The sequence below is a fragment of the Silene latifolia genome, chromosome 11 (genome assembly GCF_048544455.1).
Source record: "Silene latifolia isolate original U9 population chromosome 11, ASM4854445v1, whole genome shotgun sequence".
Lineage (NCBI taxonomy): Eukaryota > Viridiplantae > Streptophyta > Magnoliopsida > Caryophyllales > Caryophyllaceae > Silene > Silene latifolia.
Window position 1 is genome coordinate 18,163,854 of NC_133536.1, and position 19,123 is coordinate 18,182,976.

Sequence of the window (19,123 nt, forward strand, 5' to 3'; positions counted from 1 at the left end):
AAAATATACTTCACGTACCCAACCTCATCAAAAATCTGGTATCGGTTCGGAAATTTACTTGTGATAATCTTGTTTCGGTCGAATTTGACCCGTTTGGTTTCACTGTGAAGGATCTCAAGACGGGGAGACCGATTATAAGAAGCAATAGCACGGGGGCCTCTACCCTCTCAAATCCACGAACCAGCCTACCTCAACCCCTCACCCACATGCTTTTGTTGCTGTTCTGTCTACCACTTGGCACGGCCGTCTTGGTCATCCCGGCCCCGCTGTTTTTAATTCTCTTTGTACTCGAAAAACATTATCATGTCGTCCCATGAATAATTTGTTTGTTTGCAATTCTTGTCAATTAGGAAAACATATCAAGTTACCATTTTCTAATTCTTTATCTCAAACAGTTTCTCCTTTTGATATTATGCATACGGACTTGTGGACCTCACCTGATTTAAGTACACAAAACCATCGTTATTATATCTTATTTCTTGATGACCACACTAATTTTTTATGGACATTTCCAATCACTAATAAATCACAAGTAAGTCTAATTTTTACCACTTTCTATAATATGATTAAGACTCAATTTTCCACATCTATTAAAACTCTACAATATGACAATGGTCGTGAATATGACAATTCTCCCCTTCACAATTTTTTTGCGTCTAAAGGTATGGTGTTTCGATTTTCGTGCCCACACACTTCCTCTCAAAATGGGAAAGCGGAACGTAAAATTCGAACCATCAACAACACTATGCGCACCCTTCTTATTCATGCCCACATGCCACCATCTCTGTGGCCACATGCCCTTGCCATGGCCACCTACCTACACATTATCTTACCTAGCAAAGCAAACCAAAATACGTCTCCAACTTCCAGCCTTTACCATCGATTTCCCAGCTACACTCACCTCCGGACTTTTGGTTGCTTATGCTACCCTCACAAACCACCGACATCCATTCATAAATTGGACCCCCGTGCCACCCCGTGCGTGTTTCTCGGCTACCCATCTAACCACCGTGGTTACAAGTGTTTAGATTTGGCTTCTAATAAGGTTATAATAGCTCGACATGTGACGTTTGATGAATCGGTATTTCCATTTGCCAAGACCAATAAAATACCCACCTCCTCATATCACTTTCTAGCTACTGACATATCACCTTATATCTCTCATCATATTGTCAACTCTTCCACACCACAAAACTCCCCTGACCATAATAGCCCTCCACCCACGCCGTGCACACCAGTCCCCACACCCCTCCTACTGCCTCGCCAGTCTCACCCATTGACCCGGCTACCTATCCTGGCACGATCTCGACCCCAGGATCCCCGGTGTCTGCCTCGTCTGACTCGACCACGAGTTCAGCAGCCTCCACCACAAATGCACCCCCTTCTCCTCTATCACCTCAAATGACCACCCGAGCACAACATGGTATCTTTAAACCCAATCACCTTTTTTATTTATGTGCCACAACAGCCCTTTCCCAAATTCCCAAGAGTCATATTATTGCACTTAATGACCCTCATTGGAATCACGCTATGAAAGATGAATTTGACGCGCTCATTAAGAATAAGACTTGGGTTCTTGTGCCCCGACCTCCTAATGTCAATATAACACTTTGTCTTTGGTTGTTTAAGCATAAATTTCAAGCTAATATTGATTTGGAGCGATACAAAGCTCGTCTTGTTGTCAATGGCAGGTCTCAACAAGTGGGAGTGGATTGTGATGAAACATTTAGTCCCGTGGTCAAACCCGCCACCATACGAACCGTTCTTAGCATTGTCGTGTCCAAAAAATGGCCCATTCATCAACTTGATGTTAAAAATGTCTTCTTACATGGCCACCTTGCCGAGACGGTCTATATGCATCAGCCTCCTGGGTTTCGAGATCGGTCTAAGCCCGATCATGTATGTCTCCTAAAGAAGTTTCTATATGGTCTAAAACAAGCGCCCCGCGCGTGGTACCAACGGTTTGCTACATATGGTTCTTCTATTGGTTTTTCCCACAGTAAAGCTGATAATTCCTTATTTATTTTTAATAATGGTACTAATGTGGCCTATTTGCTTCTTTACGTTGACGACATTATATTGACCACCTCTACTACTGCTTTTCGTGATGAGCTTATGGCTCTTTTTCGCTCCGAGTTCGCTATGACGGACCTTGGACCAATTAATTATTTCCTTGGCATAGCTGTTGTCCGTAATTGTCAGGGGCTTTTTCTTCATCAAAAGAAGTATGTAGAAGACATTTTATCTCGAGCTAATATGGCCTCGTGCAAGGCGGCTCAAACCCCAGTGGAAACTAAGTCCAAATTAGCTGCTGCTGACGGTCCCCCGGTTGCAGACCCTACCCTATTTCGCAGTCTAGCAGGGGCCTTCCAGTATTTAACGTTCACCCGACCCGACATCTCGTATGCTGTCCAACAGATTTGCCTACATATGCATGACCCTCGGGAATCCCATTTCGGTGCTCTTAAACGAATTATTCGCTATCTCCGAGGTACGTCTCATTATGGTTTGCATCTATCCATTTCACCCACATCGTCACTTGTTGCTTATACTGACGCCGATTGGAGTGGGTGTCCGGACTCACGTCGGTCTACATCCGGGTATTGTGTTTATTTGGGTAATAATTTAATTTCATGGTCATCTAAACGACAAGCAACCGTCTCGCGCTCTAGTGCTGAAGCTGAGTACCGTGGTGTGGCTAATGTAGTGGCGGAATCGTGTTGGATCCGCAACTTACTTCTTGAACTTCAATGTCCCATTCGCAAATCCACGATTGTCTACTGTGACAATGTCTCGGCTATTTATCTATCTGGTAACCCGGTTAACCATCAACGTACAAAACACATTGAAATTGATATTCATTTTGTCCGGGAAAAGGTTGCGCTTGGTCAAGTCAAGGTACTTCACGTTCCGTCACGGTATCAATATGCTGATATATTTACCAAACGACTGCCCAAGTTTCTCTTTGATGATTTTCGTTCTAGTCTTAGCGTCCGTCCGCCTCCCGCTTCGACTACGGGAGGATATTAGAATATGCCAATATTCTCTCCTTATTTGTTGTAATTAGTTAGCCTTATTTAGTCATGTGTATAATTTACCTAGTCATAGTTCCTTTATTCTAGTAACTAATATCCTATGTATATGGTTAATATCTTAGGGTTAGTTTTGTATATATAGGCTAATTGTAATTGACGTAAGGCAAGCAATATATTTCAATCATTATCAATTCTTATATAATAGGAATATTTATAATAGTTGGGCCTCAATCATCACCTTAAGGTTTTGGTTGAAGCCCAACTATTATAAATATTCCTATTAATAACGATAAAAGACAAATGTACTATATCCTTCCTTGAGAGTATTATGTTAGTAGCTTAACTCTTTTAAAGCACAAAGTATATTTTAAGTGACACAATACATTTTAGAACGATACTATAACTATCTGTTGAATAAGTTAAGAACAATTGATTTGTTGTAAGCCTGTTTCACGCTAATATAAGGTAAAATGAATTAACCAACAAGCGGTTACCAAAAACCCGTCTTACGAAAATCTTGTGTAAGAGCAAGTCCAATGGTAAGCTAGTTGCAACTAGCTTACCTTTGTCATATCATATTTTAGGCTACAATTACTTTGAGCTACCAACCTACTACACTGGTTTAGCTTAACATTTATACTAACTTAAATAATTAAAAATGCCAAAACTAAATTGCTATTGGTTGATTTTTGTTGTGGGCCCAATTAATTGCTTACTAAATTAATGAAGCTAAGAAATTAAAACTAAGCAAGTTTACATGGCCAACTCCAATGGTGTAGTCACTAACTTGCAATTTTTAAAATTTGTAAGCAAGTCCCTAAATTACACCATTGGATTTGCTCTAAGAAGATGATAGAAAGGATAACCGTTAAGGTATGTGATGGGTGGTGCAAATGTGGGCAAAACTTGGCTGGATGCCAGGCTGAACAAATAGAAGCATACAACAGAGTTACACATAAAATCCTCGATTATTATTAAGCCTCAATTATTCACATGGTCGAGCTGTCTTTCATATCTTTTTTGGTCCCATCCACGCAATTTCAAATATTTCTCATTTTCTATTAACTTAACGGCTAATTATGCTGATTCATTCTCCAATCACTCTTTATTTCTTTAAGCATTTCAACGAAATTGCGAGGATAGGGTAATGTCCTAAGGTAGGTATGACCGTTGTGATTAGGGGTGGCGGGTTAGGATGGACGGTCGATAAAAAGAATCGATATATCACAATGCTAGCATTCAGTGTATGTATACTAAGATGTCATGAGTTCAAAATTTATTGACAACATTTTGCAGATGTCAACTAGCTTAATAGATTGAGAAAATTATGAGCGGTGTTATTCATAACTTGGGTTTGATTAAACCTGATCAGCATTAAAATTACTTATGGATTCCCTTTACACCAAAAATTAAAGAATCTAGTTATAAAGTTTATTCTTTTTCTAATCTAGCTTTTTGCTATAAATAAACGATTAAGTTTCTGATAAATTGAGGAGGTGTTTGGCAAATGGCGGATTGGGAAATTTTCAGCATATTCAAGGCTTTTAGCATGTTTGACTTACCAATCTACTATTTTGAGTGTTTGGTAAATAGCATATTGAAAGAGTAGATTGGAGCTCAATCTACTGTTTTCCAATATGCTGCTCTACCTAGTATATTCACATTAGTAGATTGTGAAATATGAACCCGTCAACAATTTACACATAAATACAACAATCTATTAACCAAAATCTGCTAATTACCAAACACTTCTACTAAATCTGTTAATTGAAATATACTAGTCAAACGTGTTAATCCAATCTGTCATTTATAATCTGCTTGATCAATCTGCTTCTGCTAATATCAATCTGCTGATTACCAAACAGGGCCTGATAGTTGTTTTTAAGATGTTTTTTAATAATCATTTAGAGAAATATATATATTTTTCCTCTCTACGTAATATGATGGAATGTATACGCGTTATTCATTGACTTTTCGAAAACCCATATACAAAATTCTAAAAAATGATGATAAAAAATTTCGTTTATTGTTAAAGAAATCTAAAAATATATTTTAGACAAAAAGAAGGTAGAAAATGAAATGTTGGGTTATTATGGATAGAAAATACTTTTATAAATGGTGAGCCTACTATAATATTACTATATCTATACACGATTAAGTGAGAGTATGATACATAAAAAGAAATAATTGGCATATAAAATTAATTTACTTCTTTTTAATAAAATTAGATATGTTTAATGATTATATTTCTGCTTTAAGTTCACTAATTCATGAATAATTTAATTGTTTTTTTATTTTGCAAACTAAAAACAAATTCATAAAATTACATAAGATTTTACATAGACAAAATAAATTCATAAACAAAACAATAAGCACTAGACCTATATAATTACATGTATAAAATATTAAAACCATTGTAACCTGTGTGCTTAGACTGCTTACAACAAGCTACTCTGCATTTCATATAATTCATTTCGTTTTAATCATTTGTTATTAGTTATTTAATAATAATAATTATTACAGGATATTATTATTATATTGTTATAAGTTACAACGATCTTAAATAACACAGTCCATAAGTAACTTCCGAGTTCCTACCCTCCCTATAAAACCCCCCAACACACTCCCATTTCTCTCCACACTTCCATATATTTGAGCCTTACACACCACATACATTCCAAAGTTCAAATCATTAACTTTTTGAGTGATAATAATGTCAAAGGAAGTAGCAAGTGAGGAAGGACATCATCAAGTCCAACACCATGGAAAGGACTATGTGGACCCACCACCAACACCATTGTTGGACATGGGTGAGCTCAAGTTATGGTCATTCTATAGAGCATTGATAGCAGAGTTCGTCGCCACACTCCTTTTCCTATATGTCACTGTTGCTACTGTCATTGGTCACAAGAAACAAACTGGTGAATGTGATGGTGTTGGTCTTCTTGGTATTGCTTGGGCTTTTGGTGGCATGATTTTCATTCTTGTTTACTGCACTGCCGGTATCTCTGGTTAGTTACTCTTTCTCCTCTAATTTGGTGCAGTTCTCGAAGCAATTTTTATTTTGGGTCAGTTCTCAACCCCCTTAGCCCACAATGTGCGGGAAACCTTGAGGCACTGGGGTAATGCCGGTGTAGCATGTATTAATGCTGACACATTACCCATTGTCTCAAGAGTTCTTGCAAAAAAGCGAGGAAGTGGGTCAGATGTAGGCAGCCTTATGCTTGCTTAGCTTACCCATGTGTTAACTTATAGAGGTTGTTTCCGCATAACCAAAAATACAATAAATTGTATCAATTGACTAAGACAACATAAAAAAAAAAGTTTAGCTAGTTACTCAGTCATTTTGCTTTATTCCATCATAATTCAGAACGAAAAAACAATGAGTCTTCCGCTCCACTGAAAATGTGAATTCTATTTAGTTGTGCTAGTTTAATCAATGAAGATTCGAACTTTGTTGGTTAAAATTTCACAGTTTTCACCCATTTAACAAAAAATCCAAAAGGGTTTACTGGGTTTGTCTTAATTTTTGGAAAAAAGCTCAAAATAGTGACTAACTCATCACCATTCATTCAATAATTCACAGGTGGACACATAAACCCAGCAGTGACATTGGGTCTGTTCATAGCAAGGAAAGTGTCCTTAGTAAGGGCAGTGTCCTACATGATATCACAATGTCTAGGAGCCATATGTGGGGTTGGTCTAGTAAAGGCCTTCATGAAGCATTCCTACAACGGTCTCGGTGGTGGAGCCAATTCTGTAGCTGAAGGCTACTCAAAGGGTACTGCCCTTGGTGCTGAAATCATTGGGACATTTGTGTTGGTATACACTGTTTTCTCAGCCACTGACCCGAAAAGAAGCGCACGCGATTCACACGTCCCCGTGTTGGCTCCCTTACCAATTGGGTTTGCTGTGTTCATGGTTCACTTGGCCACCATTCCTATTACTGGTACCGGTATTAACCCTGCTAGGAGCTTTGGTGCCGCTGTTATTTATAATAACAAGAAGATTTGGGATGACCAAGTATGTTCTTTTCTTTAATCTTTACAATGTACTCCCTCTGTCCCGGTCATTTGTTGTCCTTTTCAACCCCGCTGGACAATCCCCCTTCCCAGTGATATTTGTCTGCCACACAATATTGGTCACGGATGACGGTCTAAAGCAAGACAATCCTGGTTATGCCACTGGGGGGGCAAGGGGGATTGTCTTGCTTTAGACCGTCACCTGTGACCAATATTGTGTGACAGGCAAATGTTAGTACTGGCACATTTTGCTTATTAAACGACTAATTAATTTCAATCTAGCGCAATTAACTTACTGTCGGATGATTATATATGTGCAGTGGATATTCTGGGTTGGACCATTTGTGGGCGCATTGGCAGCAGCAGCATACCATCAGTACATCTTGAGGGCAGGAGCATACAAGGCTCTTGGTTCATTCCGAAGCAACGCTAGCAATTAATTCTTTCCACAAATAATTTGAATCAAGAAAAAATGAAGAATAAATTCATGGATTTTATTTTTATTTTTTAATTTCTGTGTGTGTGCAGCTATCTGTTTAGCCAGCATTCTCAATTGTCACCTTTTTATTTCTTTATTTTTTAACTACTGTTTTGTGATTCTTGGTTATGTGATTGAATTATTGAGTTAGCATCATCATTGTGTATGTATTATTACTTGATCAATTCTATTATTAGTGTCCATAATTGTCTTTCCAGCCATACTTCGTGATTAACGCAATGGTAAAGAGACGGTTTTACAATATCTTATTATGAAACTGTGTTATAAAAATATTTAGACAGCACAGAGAACGTCCAAATACAAAATTTAGACAAGCCACGCTTCTACTTATCGCCTCAGAACCATTTTCATACCGATAAGGCCTATAAGGCCATAAGGGTACATCATATCCCGATAGAATGAATCCTATCGATCTTCTTTACAAAAGAAAAAGAATGAAGTTACTGTTTTAGGTTTACCTTGGGGGCATTCATGTCCTAATCTTGCGAGGTGGGATGATAGCCACTGATCTATTCAACTGAAAAAATGACAAAACTCGACCATGTATGTTGAGCTTGTTCTACTCTAATGTACTCCCTCTCATCCAAACTAAATGTAACAGTTGTTTTATCACAGTTGTCGAGACACCTTTTGTAACGTTAATATCTTTAGTTACACAGTATTAAAAATTATAAAAATTTGATATATTTATAGCATTCATGACAATAAACAACGTCACATATGACTATATCTTGTCTTATAGATTAAGAATAATATCAAAGATTATCTACGATCATGAACAATGTATAATCAACAAATTACAGATAATAATCAATCAGCAAACAAATTTCGAAAAAACAATTCTTTGTCTATGATACTAATGAGCTTCATGAAAATCTAGAAGCACAAAATAATTTACAAGAATCAAGTCATCAACCAATTAATGCTAAAATGGACAAAAAACCGGCAGAAACCAAGAAGATCATAGCAGTTGTGAGCATCGTAGATGCAGAATTCTCGCTACTAGTAGCCGGTGGAGGTGAGGGGGTAATATTTGTGGAAGCAGCTGTAACATTAACAGCAAGTTTCATCCCAACTCGACAATGATCGTCCACAGTGCAGACGAACCAGTATGGTTTCGCCTCCTTAAGTACAATTTCATCATTACCACTTGAGTATTTCGCATCAACTCCGGTGCTTGTATTACAGCTTTGAAATGTTGTCTTTGTCACTTCATATACATTATGTCTTGTTGGCGTATAACTAAATACTGCAAGAGTAGCCACAATATATATAGCCTACGATTGGAAATCATATGCAAAACCAGTAATGCGAGACACTCACATGTACAAGTAGGCATTTATACGAGTTCAAAATTTAAAAAGACTAACATCGCCAATGAAAGAGGCATAAACTCTGATCTATTATTGAATTTTCAAAGAACTTGGCACTAAAAAGGGACTAAAAATAGGAAGTCTAATAGAGTCGCGCATGAACTTGCTAAGGCTCGTCCGTCTGAATTTGACACGTATTGCGGCTATTGTATTTTCCGATTTTAATGAAAGAAATTAAACCCCGCCTGGGTTTTCCTCAAAAAAAAAAAAAAAAACTAAAAATTTTATGATTTATACAATCAACCTTATTGGATACGGAATATAACGGTCCATACTCTACATGATATACTAATATACAACTGGTTGTATAATTTTTTTTACTATGATAATTTGAGTATGTTCCATGAAAACGTTGACTTTGTTCAATAAATATAAATCTAAGAAATAACAAAAAAAACATATAAACAAGATAAAATGTAGATTAAAAGAAAGAATGAAATAATACCAAGAACATCACCAACAGTGAAATTGTATTGTGAAGCCCATGAAACATAATCAATGCTGTCGCTCCACCGGTCGTCGCCGCCGACTTTGATGGTTATAGAATCCACCATGAAGATCAGTGAGGTACTGCATAGAATTATGATAGTTATTAAGATGCTTGAGTAATGATTAAATGACTTGGAAATCATAATAAGTTTTTTGGTTTCGCACTTTGATTGTTTTACATGTATGTTGAGTTGAAAACTAAGGATGGATGAGACAATGGTTTTTTTTAAAAAAAAAAATGGTTAGTCTCCTTCAACACATTTATGTATGTCAGCTGGCACCCAAAAAAAATACGGTTATATAGGTCGGTACGACTGTTGATAAATTTAATACTCCCTCCGTCTCAATAGAGAGAGAGAGGGAGATGACTATTTTATTTTATATATAAAAACATAAAAACACTTATCTATCTATTGATTAGTAATAAATTAGTGTTTAACCAATAAAAAGACCGTCTCATATTGTAAGACGTCTTAAATTTGTGCAAGTGTAACCATTCTTCCTGCAGTTGTCATTCTTTTATTCTTAAATCCACTATAGCAACATTATTCATGCCTCTTTATGATTTTGACGCCAAATTGAGAGAACGATTCAAATCAAAGTAGCTAGATAACAAGTCAACCACCAATTTATTTTATTAAGTTATAGTCATGAACGCGTTTATTTATGTAGACAATGGCAGTAACAATTAATAGGTAGGGTTTTTCTCATCCTTTGTTAGCATACATATACTATTAATTGGTGTGATAGTCAATGAATGTCGACCACACCAATCTACCCGCTCCGGCTCCATAATTCATATCCTTGTGGAGTTGCGGTGACAAACTGACAATACCAAGGATTTTAAGTGGCGGGATTAGGATTTCCAGTTTGAACAGTGATAAATCTCGATCCTATATGTTCTTTCACAAAAACTGCGAACAAAAGAAAATTGGAAAATATCTACTAATAATACATTGTCATCAATGTTTCAAGCTATCCATTTGTCCTTTCAAGACGACTTAAAATATGCAACTTCAGATCTTGTAGCCTTGTAGGTGCCTGAACTCCTGGCAATCATCTCCGACTATATCAAAACTCGAGATGAACTTAAGAACATTTGGATCGGATATGATATTTGACTTCAGAAATTTCTAATATGGATAATTGATCCAAACTAACACTTTGAATCGGATAACCGATCCATGCTCTGCCCTACCTGAGATGCTGAATTTGCAACAATGTCTTGTAATACCAGCTTTTGTGATATAATATACTACGAAGTACTACGAGATTAGATCAATTGTGATTTCTATAGCACTCTTTTTTGGGCCAATTAATTAATTAAGGTTATAAAATGCTTGTAGCTATGTAAGGGTATAGCATGGCGGGTTCAGCCGGGAAAAGAAAGTGGGAAATGTTATTTCGGCCTGCAAATTTTCAAGAGGGAAACGAACGAAGTAATAAATATTTCAATAGCTTTTGAAAAAGAAAAAAAAAACTCGCCCGAGTTTTTTGAATTTCTCATTGCTCAAAACAGCTAAACTTATAATACATCCTCATTCCCTGCTCAACTATTTAGGGACAAAGTAAACAAGCCGTAACAAAAAGGAAAAAAAAAAATTGAAACCAGTATTCTTTTGTAAAGGTTATAATTTCAGAAATGTCTCGAAAAAGTTATCTAACAAGACCTAGATTGGAGAGTTTAATAACAGAATGTTACAATATCAAAGCAAAGGGATGTAATGCTCTATGCCTCTATCTCTATCCATCGTAATCACCCTCAGCAAACTTGTTTTCAGCATAGAACACAGCTACCACATGGTTTCCTCCAAACTTTCTGCCGTTCATTCCAGTTCGAGCTTTAGATGAACCATCAGTGTCCGCGTACTCTAAAAACACCTATGATATACGAACAATTGTAGTTAGATTCAGCTGATCATTAAATTCTGTAACGAGACCCTCTCGGAGTAAAAAAAAACAAAGTGCCATGAATGTTGTTGCACAACCTTACAATTTTGCTCTACCATCGTGCTCATATATGTAGAAATTAGAATCACTAATGGGGTGGAGGTTGAATTAACAGACAACTAGAACAGTCTCGAAACAATACTGTATGAGAATGTTTAGTTCGAGAATATGTGAATGCAAAATGAACTAAAAAAGGGGAGGATGCGAAGAAAGAACAAAAAGAACAAACCTTCCCAACTCCAGGTAAAAGTTCTCCATTCGGTCCTGGTCTAGGGATGACAATGTTAACCAAAGGACCTATAAAACAAACAAAAAATCAATTAGATAATAAAATTATTTGAAATTGTACGGAAGACGGAAATATTTGCACAAGTTGACGGTTAACTAAATTTAACTATTATCGTGCAAAAGTGCCATGAAGCGCAAAAATACCCACCAAATTTTTCACCCTCCTCTTTCATGTCAACCAGTATATCTTGATACTCTTCATCGTCCTTAAGATCATCAGCAGTAACCACTTGAGTAAGGCACACTACCTTGGTGGGGAGTGCTCCAGGTTGAAACATCAGCTTCTGCATAACATCATGAAAATTAAGGAAAACAGAATTCAAATAAGCCTCAATTAATTACAGTAAGACATACTGGTGGTAACTTGAGTTATGACTAAGCCAATGACCATATATAACTGGCATTCATCGAGCCTATGACCATATACAACTCTGGAATTTCATTAAGCCTCATTAAGACATGAACTATTCACCAAGTTCCAACATAGATACCCTCTCTTCACCTCCAAAGTAGACAGCTACCACTCTAAACTACCTACTTTATCAGAATTCTCTTAGGTTTTACCCTACCCCTCACAATATTATTACTTCACCACATATTGACCTACAAATTAATTTATCACGTGGTCTCCACCCCACAGTGCCTACAACCTTGAGCAGCTGCACACCTGTGGTAGCATATAGGACAACACAGAAGAGTGATAGAAGTGACATCTAACATATCAGGCTGAACTAATATGATATTGCAGACCAACTTAGTATTACACATTACACAAGATTCTACTGGAGGGGAATCAAAAATATAGGTAGCCTTTGGTTTCAAGAAAGAAAATTCAACAAAGATATGAGCAAAACAACAGTTGCACGGTTTGAGGTTCGGATTTAGAGTGCTTAAAAGGTGTAACAATCAGCTTAAACAAATTACAGAATTTATCTCCTACCGAATTAAGTGAAGAAAAGGATGAAGCAAAATCTGGAAAAAAAAGAAACAAGTTGAGAGAGGCACCTTCTGGAATATGATTGTGAGAAATAATGATAATTGTGAGAAAATAAACCAAGCAGCCACTGATTTTGTATGGTTAAAAAAAGGGTAAGCAGTCCCTATTTTTTCTTGGGTAGGCAGCTACTTTTTTATCTTGAAAATTTCAAGTTCACTTTATTTAGAAGACTATTTGTTTCACTTTTCATGTTCTTTTGGATATGCTCTACATTCTAAAATCAATATACACATCAACCCCAATTCTTAGCAGATTCATATACCTTTGATCATTTCAAACTATGGCTCAAGAATATACCCTAAAGAAGAGAAACCATACATACCTGCAACAAAATTTGCTGCTGTGCATGCTGCAAAACAATTTCCTGCTCAGGCTTTGGCTGTACTGTTCCTTGATTAGCACGTCTAACAGTAAGTGTTTTATCACCCATTTTAATTCCGTTCAAAGCTGCACAAGCAACGTCAGTGACAGTTGGATCTGAGTAAACACAAAAGGCATAGCCTTTAGAGTTCCCAGTTTCTCTGTCCTTCACAAGATCAAATCCCCGAAGAGGCCCGAAGGATTCTAACAACTCTCGAATCTGCGATTCAGTGAAGTAATATGGTAGCCCGCCAACAAAAATACGATCAGGGCCCTCTAGCCCACCGGCTGAACCAGGTGATAGCCCAACAGCAGCAAGGTTCAGATTGGGGTTGGGTTGGCTGGGACCTAAGGTAGCAGCAAGTGAAGGATTGTAGTCACTAGGCCTTCTCACCTTAACAGGCGTACCCTGTATTAATATGACAAAGCAGAATGTGACATTGAATAAGATGGGCATTGTTGCATTAGCCAATTCATGAAGCCAATTCATGAATAAATAGACATGTTATCAGAACCGTAATTCAAGGATAAAATTTGCGTATAAGAGGCTAAGAAAAGGAGAAAGCAGAGGAATTTACAAGGAGAGTAACAAGGCCAGAAAGAACCAAAAGAACATCTAAAAATTAAAGAAAGACTGATCTCTACTTTAAAGACTCTTTTTTCATACAAACGCTCCATAAGTTAGTTATCCAATGCCCTTAAGCAGCCATCTAACACAGGTGGTGGTTCCTGTTGCAACAAACGCAAGAGGAGAAAGAGGGCAAGTCATTGTCACCTGACAAGTTATAAACTCACCAAGTCTCATCTTCCTCACATGCCTTAGAACGATAAGACATGGTGATTGGTGAACAACTAATAAAAAACCCACAATTAAGAAAGTAAGTTTGGCATTTAAAACAAACATGTGGCCTACCTCAAATATAATACCATCCAATGCCATGGCATTGCTAGCTTCCTCCACAGACCTCATCTCCACAAAAGCAAACTTTTTTTCATGATTTATATAGACATTGACGACAGCATCACCTGAAATAAACAATAAAACTCGTAAAATTTGTTGAAACTTGGAAGAAAACTGGTCTGAAAAGTAACAAGGAAATTTCCTCACAAACCTGGTCCAGCAGTATTTCCACCTATTGCTGCCATAACATGGCTGAAAAATGTTGCAACAGACTGGTAACAAAAGGAATAGATGTTACTTAAGCGATCAAAAATATATCAATGTATAAAACACTAGAAAAATAATAGTAGATCTAGACAGAAAACTGGCTAAACCCAGTAAACTGGAAAGAGCGGAGAACAGTAAGAGGTTGAAAAACTCCATATAAGCTAGTCCCACAAGGCATTGTTAAAAGTTACAACAGTAGAGTCTGACCAGACACCTCTATTCCCTGACAACTACCAAGGCCCCAACTCGAAAAACAAGAGGGCCTGAAACAGAGAAGTGATGTTAAACTCATAGTTGCCAACAAAAAGCTAATTAACCCATTATACAAAAACTAAACAGCATTTCGTAGAACAAAAATTTTGATGAGCTGACAGCAAAAACCTGTTCATTAGCACTAGGAGGAAGCCCTCCAACATAAACTCGGCGAGCATGCCTCGTTGCCTGAAATTAAGAAAAACAAATTAAAACTTAGAGATTATGGGTGGAGAAAGAATAACTATAATCAAACATAAGAAATATCTACACAAAAAGACCTGCTGAGTCATGGCCTGCATAGGCATCATAGGAATACCTCCCATCTGGAAGATACATAACAAAAATGCATTAATGGATGAATAAAATGTATCTACCAAAGAACACAGTAAACTGGGGACAAGAAACTACCTGTCCAGTACCCATTGACAACATGTTTGGAGAAAAGAATGTGGTAGGTGGTTGAGGTGTTCCAGTGATCTGACTTGCCATGGCTAATGACACAAATAACCTCTCAGAAAACAAAAAATAATAATCCAGCAAAGTATATGGCAAAATAAAAGATTAAAATGGTTTTTAATGCTCTCCATAAACAATAGGTGCCCTAAATTATAATTGTTAAGAAAAAACTAAGTTGACATAAGCCAGATATCCTCAATGATTAATGTCGTTTGATTTGGCTGCGGCAAACACGTTAATCATTAAGAGATGAGAGGAAGATACATCATATGCAAGTGCTGGAGGAAATTGCAAGACTACCAAAACAGGCAATAGGTTGAAGACGAACTGGTCCATCGATTCCTTGTTGTATATAAAAGCTAGAGAAGTCGGCTCACACCCAATGTCAGCAGAGTAGGGCAAAAGACCAACATTGCCTTCTCATGCAAAAAAGAAAGACACAAAAACACAAACACCAAACAAAAGAACAAACCAATGTCGCTCAGTTCCAGAATTATTTCACACAGCAAAATGAACAAATAAAAATCAAACTGAGATAGCTAAGTAGACTATTTACATACTACTAGATAAGATAGCAAACGAAAAACCCTTACTGAAATGACATCATGAAACTAGATTACAGATAAATAAGATTCCTATAAGACAGATCACCCCTGAATGTAATTTTTTTTTTAAAAAAAAAGACTACTAAAACCGAGGTGGGAATAAAAAGACTGAAAGAGGAGAGCAAGTACCTGCAGCCGTAGCTAACATTGCTGAAGCAGGAGGTGCCATGTCGAACCCGCTCACCCTTTTGCTGTAAGAACAGAAGTTTACCAAAAAGAATAAGAATTTAGTGGGAGGAGAACAAACAGCCAAAATCACAAAAATAATTGATTAGACCAATATATAGTCCATTGAGTACAGACGTCTCCCATAAATAAGACTAAAGAAACTCAAACTGGCATTGGAATATATGTTCAATTCACCAAGCAAGAATTTTATTTAAGAGGGATTTGAAAACAAAGATGCAGCCTCACAACACAATGGATGGTACTTGAAAGATACTATCCATTTCTGGTAAACTCAAAGACACTGATGGATACCTTGGACATTAGAGGGCAAGGGTCGTAGAAGGACATTGCACACGGAGCTACAGAAAATGGAGCTACAGAAAAAGGCTTCTAAGATAACCAAATCAGAGCAGAGCAAACAAACCCACCATTGATTTTTACGTGCTCAGCTTGATCTATTCTTATCAAGCAGCCTACCGGTAAATTGATTACACAGATTATAGAGATACATATGGAATCCATTTGAAGGTGTCCAGAGCTAATAAGGAAATTCTCAGTGAGTTAGAACAACAGTCACGAAAACATTCTTAAAGCAACTCAGTATGTATACGAACTAAGAGGCATTTAATAATCATGACGAGCGAAGAAAAATTATTCAACCTACCTTTTGGAGCGAGAACGAGATCGCGACCTCGACCTGTGATGAGACTTTCCCCTCGAACGGGATCTGTGTCTACGTCTATCATCTCTATCGCGGTCATGATCCCTCCGCCTAAGACATGCAACAATAAATAATTGTGGCCTCAACCAACATAATTTACATTAAGTCTTCAAAAAATGAGGCAAAGAACATGCTCCTATCTGATTTTTAGTAGAGGGAAGGAGGAACAAAATGAAATAGGACAACGAGAGTGTCTAACCCATGTAGTCACATGCCAAAGAACAATTGCACAACATTTTAATTTCTATCAGAAAATATCATAAAAGAACTCAAAATAGACATTTCTTTGTAGAGGTTGTATCTGGGAAGGCAGGCAGCACAATGGATGATTATGAGATGGTGACATTAAGCCAAAACTCATTTCACAAAAAACAAACATGTATGGGAAAAAAGAATAGACATGCAAGAGCTAGATGCACCTAAATTAGAGAAAAGCAAGTCTCGACCTTCCATGAAATAGATTAAGCAATTTACATGTACTCGAACAAAAAAAAAAGAAAGAAAAAAAGGAACATAATCATAAACATTAAACATATTAGTTTTAATAGTCTTAACCTGCAATTGATTGTGTATAGTGTGATTAGTGTCAATAGCCAATATACTTTATAATTACCTCAACTGCAACTTAAAATTCACCCACAGGGTGAAATTTACAGATGAACCAATATGATCTGCTTGTATTTCTCCAGCAAGGCAATTTGCACATACCAAAGGGGGCATTGTGCTATGAACTTCTAGGAACGATAATATATATAGTGGAATCATAGAAAACTTTCAAGCTTCATCGACTACTAACTAAATATATGACAATGATGAAGTAGGAAACAGTTGCATAGAACATGACTAAGATCAAGTAATCAACACATTGATAATGACTACCAAACTTTAATTGAGGCAACAAAAGACATAAAAGACAGGTAATGGTTTTCTTACCTGTCACGGTCTCGGCTTCTCCCTCGGCGATGATCATCGTCATCCTCTCTATCTCTGTGACGATCACTCCTATCCCTATGACGATCTCTGTGACGATCACGGTCTCTATCACGACTCCTTTCTTTGTCCCTATCTCTATCCCTATCCCTGTCCTTATCTCTATCTCTTTCCTTGTCCCTGCCACTGTCTCTTTCCTTATCTCTATCCCGTCCCTTCTCTCTGTCCCTTTCTCTACTTCTTGAAGAATTTTTCTCGTGATCACCAGAATCATGCTGGCCAAACAAAAACCATTAAAATATGATGAAATCATAAACTCACAACACTGCTTGATAAACTGAGAAAAATGTCATTATGCTATGTCAATCTGAAATCAATATACATGAGAGCCTTTGCATTCTCATAAAATATCAGTAATGAATTCATCATGTTTTACAGACATCCTACGGAAAACTAGAAATGGGGACAACTATTTTTCTGACTTAAACTTCACAACTGAATCTAAGACGGTAGAAAGAAAAACTACACTATACGAGAGCACAACTCTATAACATTCAAACTTCTATACCAGAGATTTGGAGTCATTCTGGTCCTCATTGCCCCCATTATCATTTTCTTGTGGATGAGAATACGAGGCATACTTTTCAAGTTCTTCCATGTAATCCGACATCTTTCAACTGCAAAATCAATCAAGCAACAAATTACAATAAACATTTCTTTTTAACAAAGGGGTCATACACCATATACAATAAACATCTAAGCTTCAGCTAATTTACACAGTTCTACTAACTTAAGCAAAAGATTCATTCTTTGCCAAGTGTTCATGAACCCCATAGAGCCACATCGCCCCGCAACATAATCAAAATCACTATTACTCATTCATCAAACCTCGAAACCGCTACGTAACTAAGAAAACACATTAAATAAGCTTCCAATAAACTGATCAGTGAATTCCTCAACATCTTTTATAAAATGCTCAAAAAAAAAACAATCCTTCAACAACCAAAAGATTTAAACTTAATTTTAATTACTCACAAACCAGATAAACAATACCTAATAATAATAATTGCAATCAAATATGTCAAGTAAAATTCAAAAACTAGAACAATTACAATGTAGATTATGAGCTAACCCTAGTTTAATTGATTGAATAACGAAAATCAAGTGCAAGAAACAATCGAACAATGGCAACTTACACTAACAAATCATTCATTAAAAAATCCCCAAAATCGAGAGTATAGCATTCCCAAATTAATAATCGAACTTCAAAAAAATTACGATGTATAGAGTAAGTTCACAAAATCATTACCTGATTGATTGTTAAAGGAAGAAGAACCCTAAAAATTAAGAGTTGTGCAATAAATTCGCAACACACGACAATTATAAGAGGGGAACAAATGAACAATGTGTTTTTAAGCCAATTAGGGTTCTTCACTAGTGTTGTTGTTGATGTACATGTCCGTGTGATTTTATATTTTATGCCAATTAGTTAGCCGATTGGTCTCCTGTAAAGCCGTTTTACGATAATATTAGTTTGAGTAGCGTTCGGATACTGATGACTTTTAAGGAAAACTACCAAGGTATGCCGCGGTGTGAGAGGTGGTCAGAAGTGCGGGTCAGCCCGGCCAGACCCTCCCACCGAGTCACTTTTGTCCCGGCTCATCCCAACTTGTCCCCTAGTCCGGCCCGACCCGCCTTAGGGCTGGTTCTGGGTCCCCAGATGTTAAGCTCGACCCGTCCCACCCCGGACCCGCCCCAAACCCGCTTCACGAGTCACCTTTTACCCGACCTACCCACAATAGAGTTG

At 37.1% G+C, this 19,123-nt stretch overlaps 3 protein-coding genes across 4 annotated transcripts; 1 reads left to right on the top strand and 2 right to left on the bottom strand.

Moving 5' to 3' along the window:
- Positions 1–5,483: 5,483 nt before the first annotated feature.
- On the top strand, positions 5,484–7,691 carry LOC141611267 (aquaporin PIP2-7). The gene is made up of 3 exons (XM_074429768.1): positions 5,484–6,046; positions 6,622–7,058; positions 7,378–7,691. Exons 1-3 carry the CDS (start codon positions 5,749–5,751, stop codon positions 7,495–7,497), a joined length of 855 nt encoding a protein of 284 aa, XP_074285869.1. The 5' UTR covers positions 5,484–5,748; the 3' UTR covers positions 7,498–7,691.
- A 776-nt stretch (positions 7,692–8,467) lies between these two features.
- LOC141613014 (basic blue protein-like) lies at positions 8,468–9,483 on the bottom strand. The gene is made up of 2 exons (XM_074431755.1): positions 9,375–9,483; positions 8,468–8,805 (listed from the first exon to the last, which is right to left on the bottom strand). The coding sequence occupies exons 1-2, from the start codon at positions 9,481–9,483 to the stop codon at positions 8,468–8,470; spliced, it is 447 nt and encodes a 148-aa protein (XP_074287856.1).
- A 1,529-nt stretch (positions 9,484–11,012) lies between these two features.
- On the bottom strand, positions 11,013–18,841 carry LOC141611268 (splicing factor U2af large subunit B-like). 2 transcript variants are annotated; one of them, XM_074429771.1, is made up of 15 exons: positions 18,626–18,794; positions 17,885–17,993; positions 17,320–17,591; positions 16,330–16,437; positions 15,627–15,688; positions 15,193–15,308; positions 14,845–14,927; positions 14,715–14,759; positions 14,563–14,622; positions 14,126–14,186; positions 13,927–14,039; positions 12,976–13,422; positions 11,805–11,940; positions 11,598–11,665; positions 11,013–11,299 (listed from the first exon to the last, which is right to left on the bottom strand). In XM_074429771.1, exons 7-15 carry the CDS (start codon positions 14,923–14,925, stop codon positions 11,162–11,164), a joined length of 1,149 nt encoding a protein of 382 aa, XP_074285872.1. In that variant the 5' UTR covers positions 14,926–14,927; positions 15,193–15,308; positions 15,627–15,688; positions 16,330–16,437; positions 17,320–17,591; positions 17,885–17,993; positions 18,626–18,794; the 3' UTR covers positions 11,013–11,161. The 2 variants fall into 2 exon arrangements, with proteins under 2 accessions (XP_074285872.1, XP_074285870.1); XM_074429769.1 differs by lacking the exon at positions 15,193–15,308 and having other exon boundaries at positions 18,626–18,841.
- Between the last annotated feature and the right edge of the window lie 282 nt (positions 18,842–19,123).

Coding starts and splice junctions, on each gene's coding strand:
- LOC141611267 (XM_074429768.1), top strand. CDS start 5,749: ATGTCAAAGGAAGTAGCAAGTGAGGAAGGACATCATCAAGTCCAACAC. Junction 6,047..6,621: donor CTGCACTGCCGGTATCTCTG/GTTAGTTACTCT, acceptor AATAATTCACAG/GTGGACACATAAACCCAGCA. Junction 7,059..7,377: donor AGAAGATTTGGGATGACCAA/GTATGTTCTTTT, acceptor ATATATGTGCAG/TGGATATTCTGGGTTGGACC.
- LOC141611268 (XM_074429769.1), bottom strand. CDS start 17,986: ATGTCGGATTACATGGAAGAACTTGAAAAGTATGCCTCGTATTCTCAT. Junction 13,423..13,926: donor TGGATGGTATTATATTTGAG/GTAGGCCACATG, acceptor ATATTAATACAG/GGTACGCCTGTTAAGGTGAG. Junction 11,941..12,975: donor AGCAGCAAATTTTGTTGCAG/GTATGTATGGTT, acceptor GATGTTATGCAG/AAGCTGATGTTTCAACCTGG.
- LOC141613014 (XM_074431755.1), bottom strand. CDS start 9,483: ATGGTGGATTCTATAACCATCAAAGTCGGCGGCGACGACCGGTGGAGC. Junction 8,806..9,374: donor CACTGTTGGTGATGTTCTTG/GTATTATTTCAT, acceptor CTACTCTTGCAG/TATTTAGTTATACGCCAACA.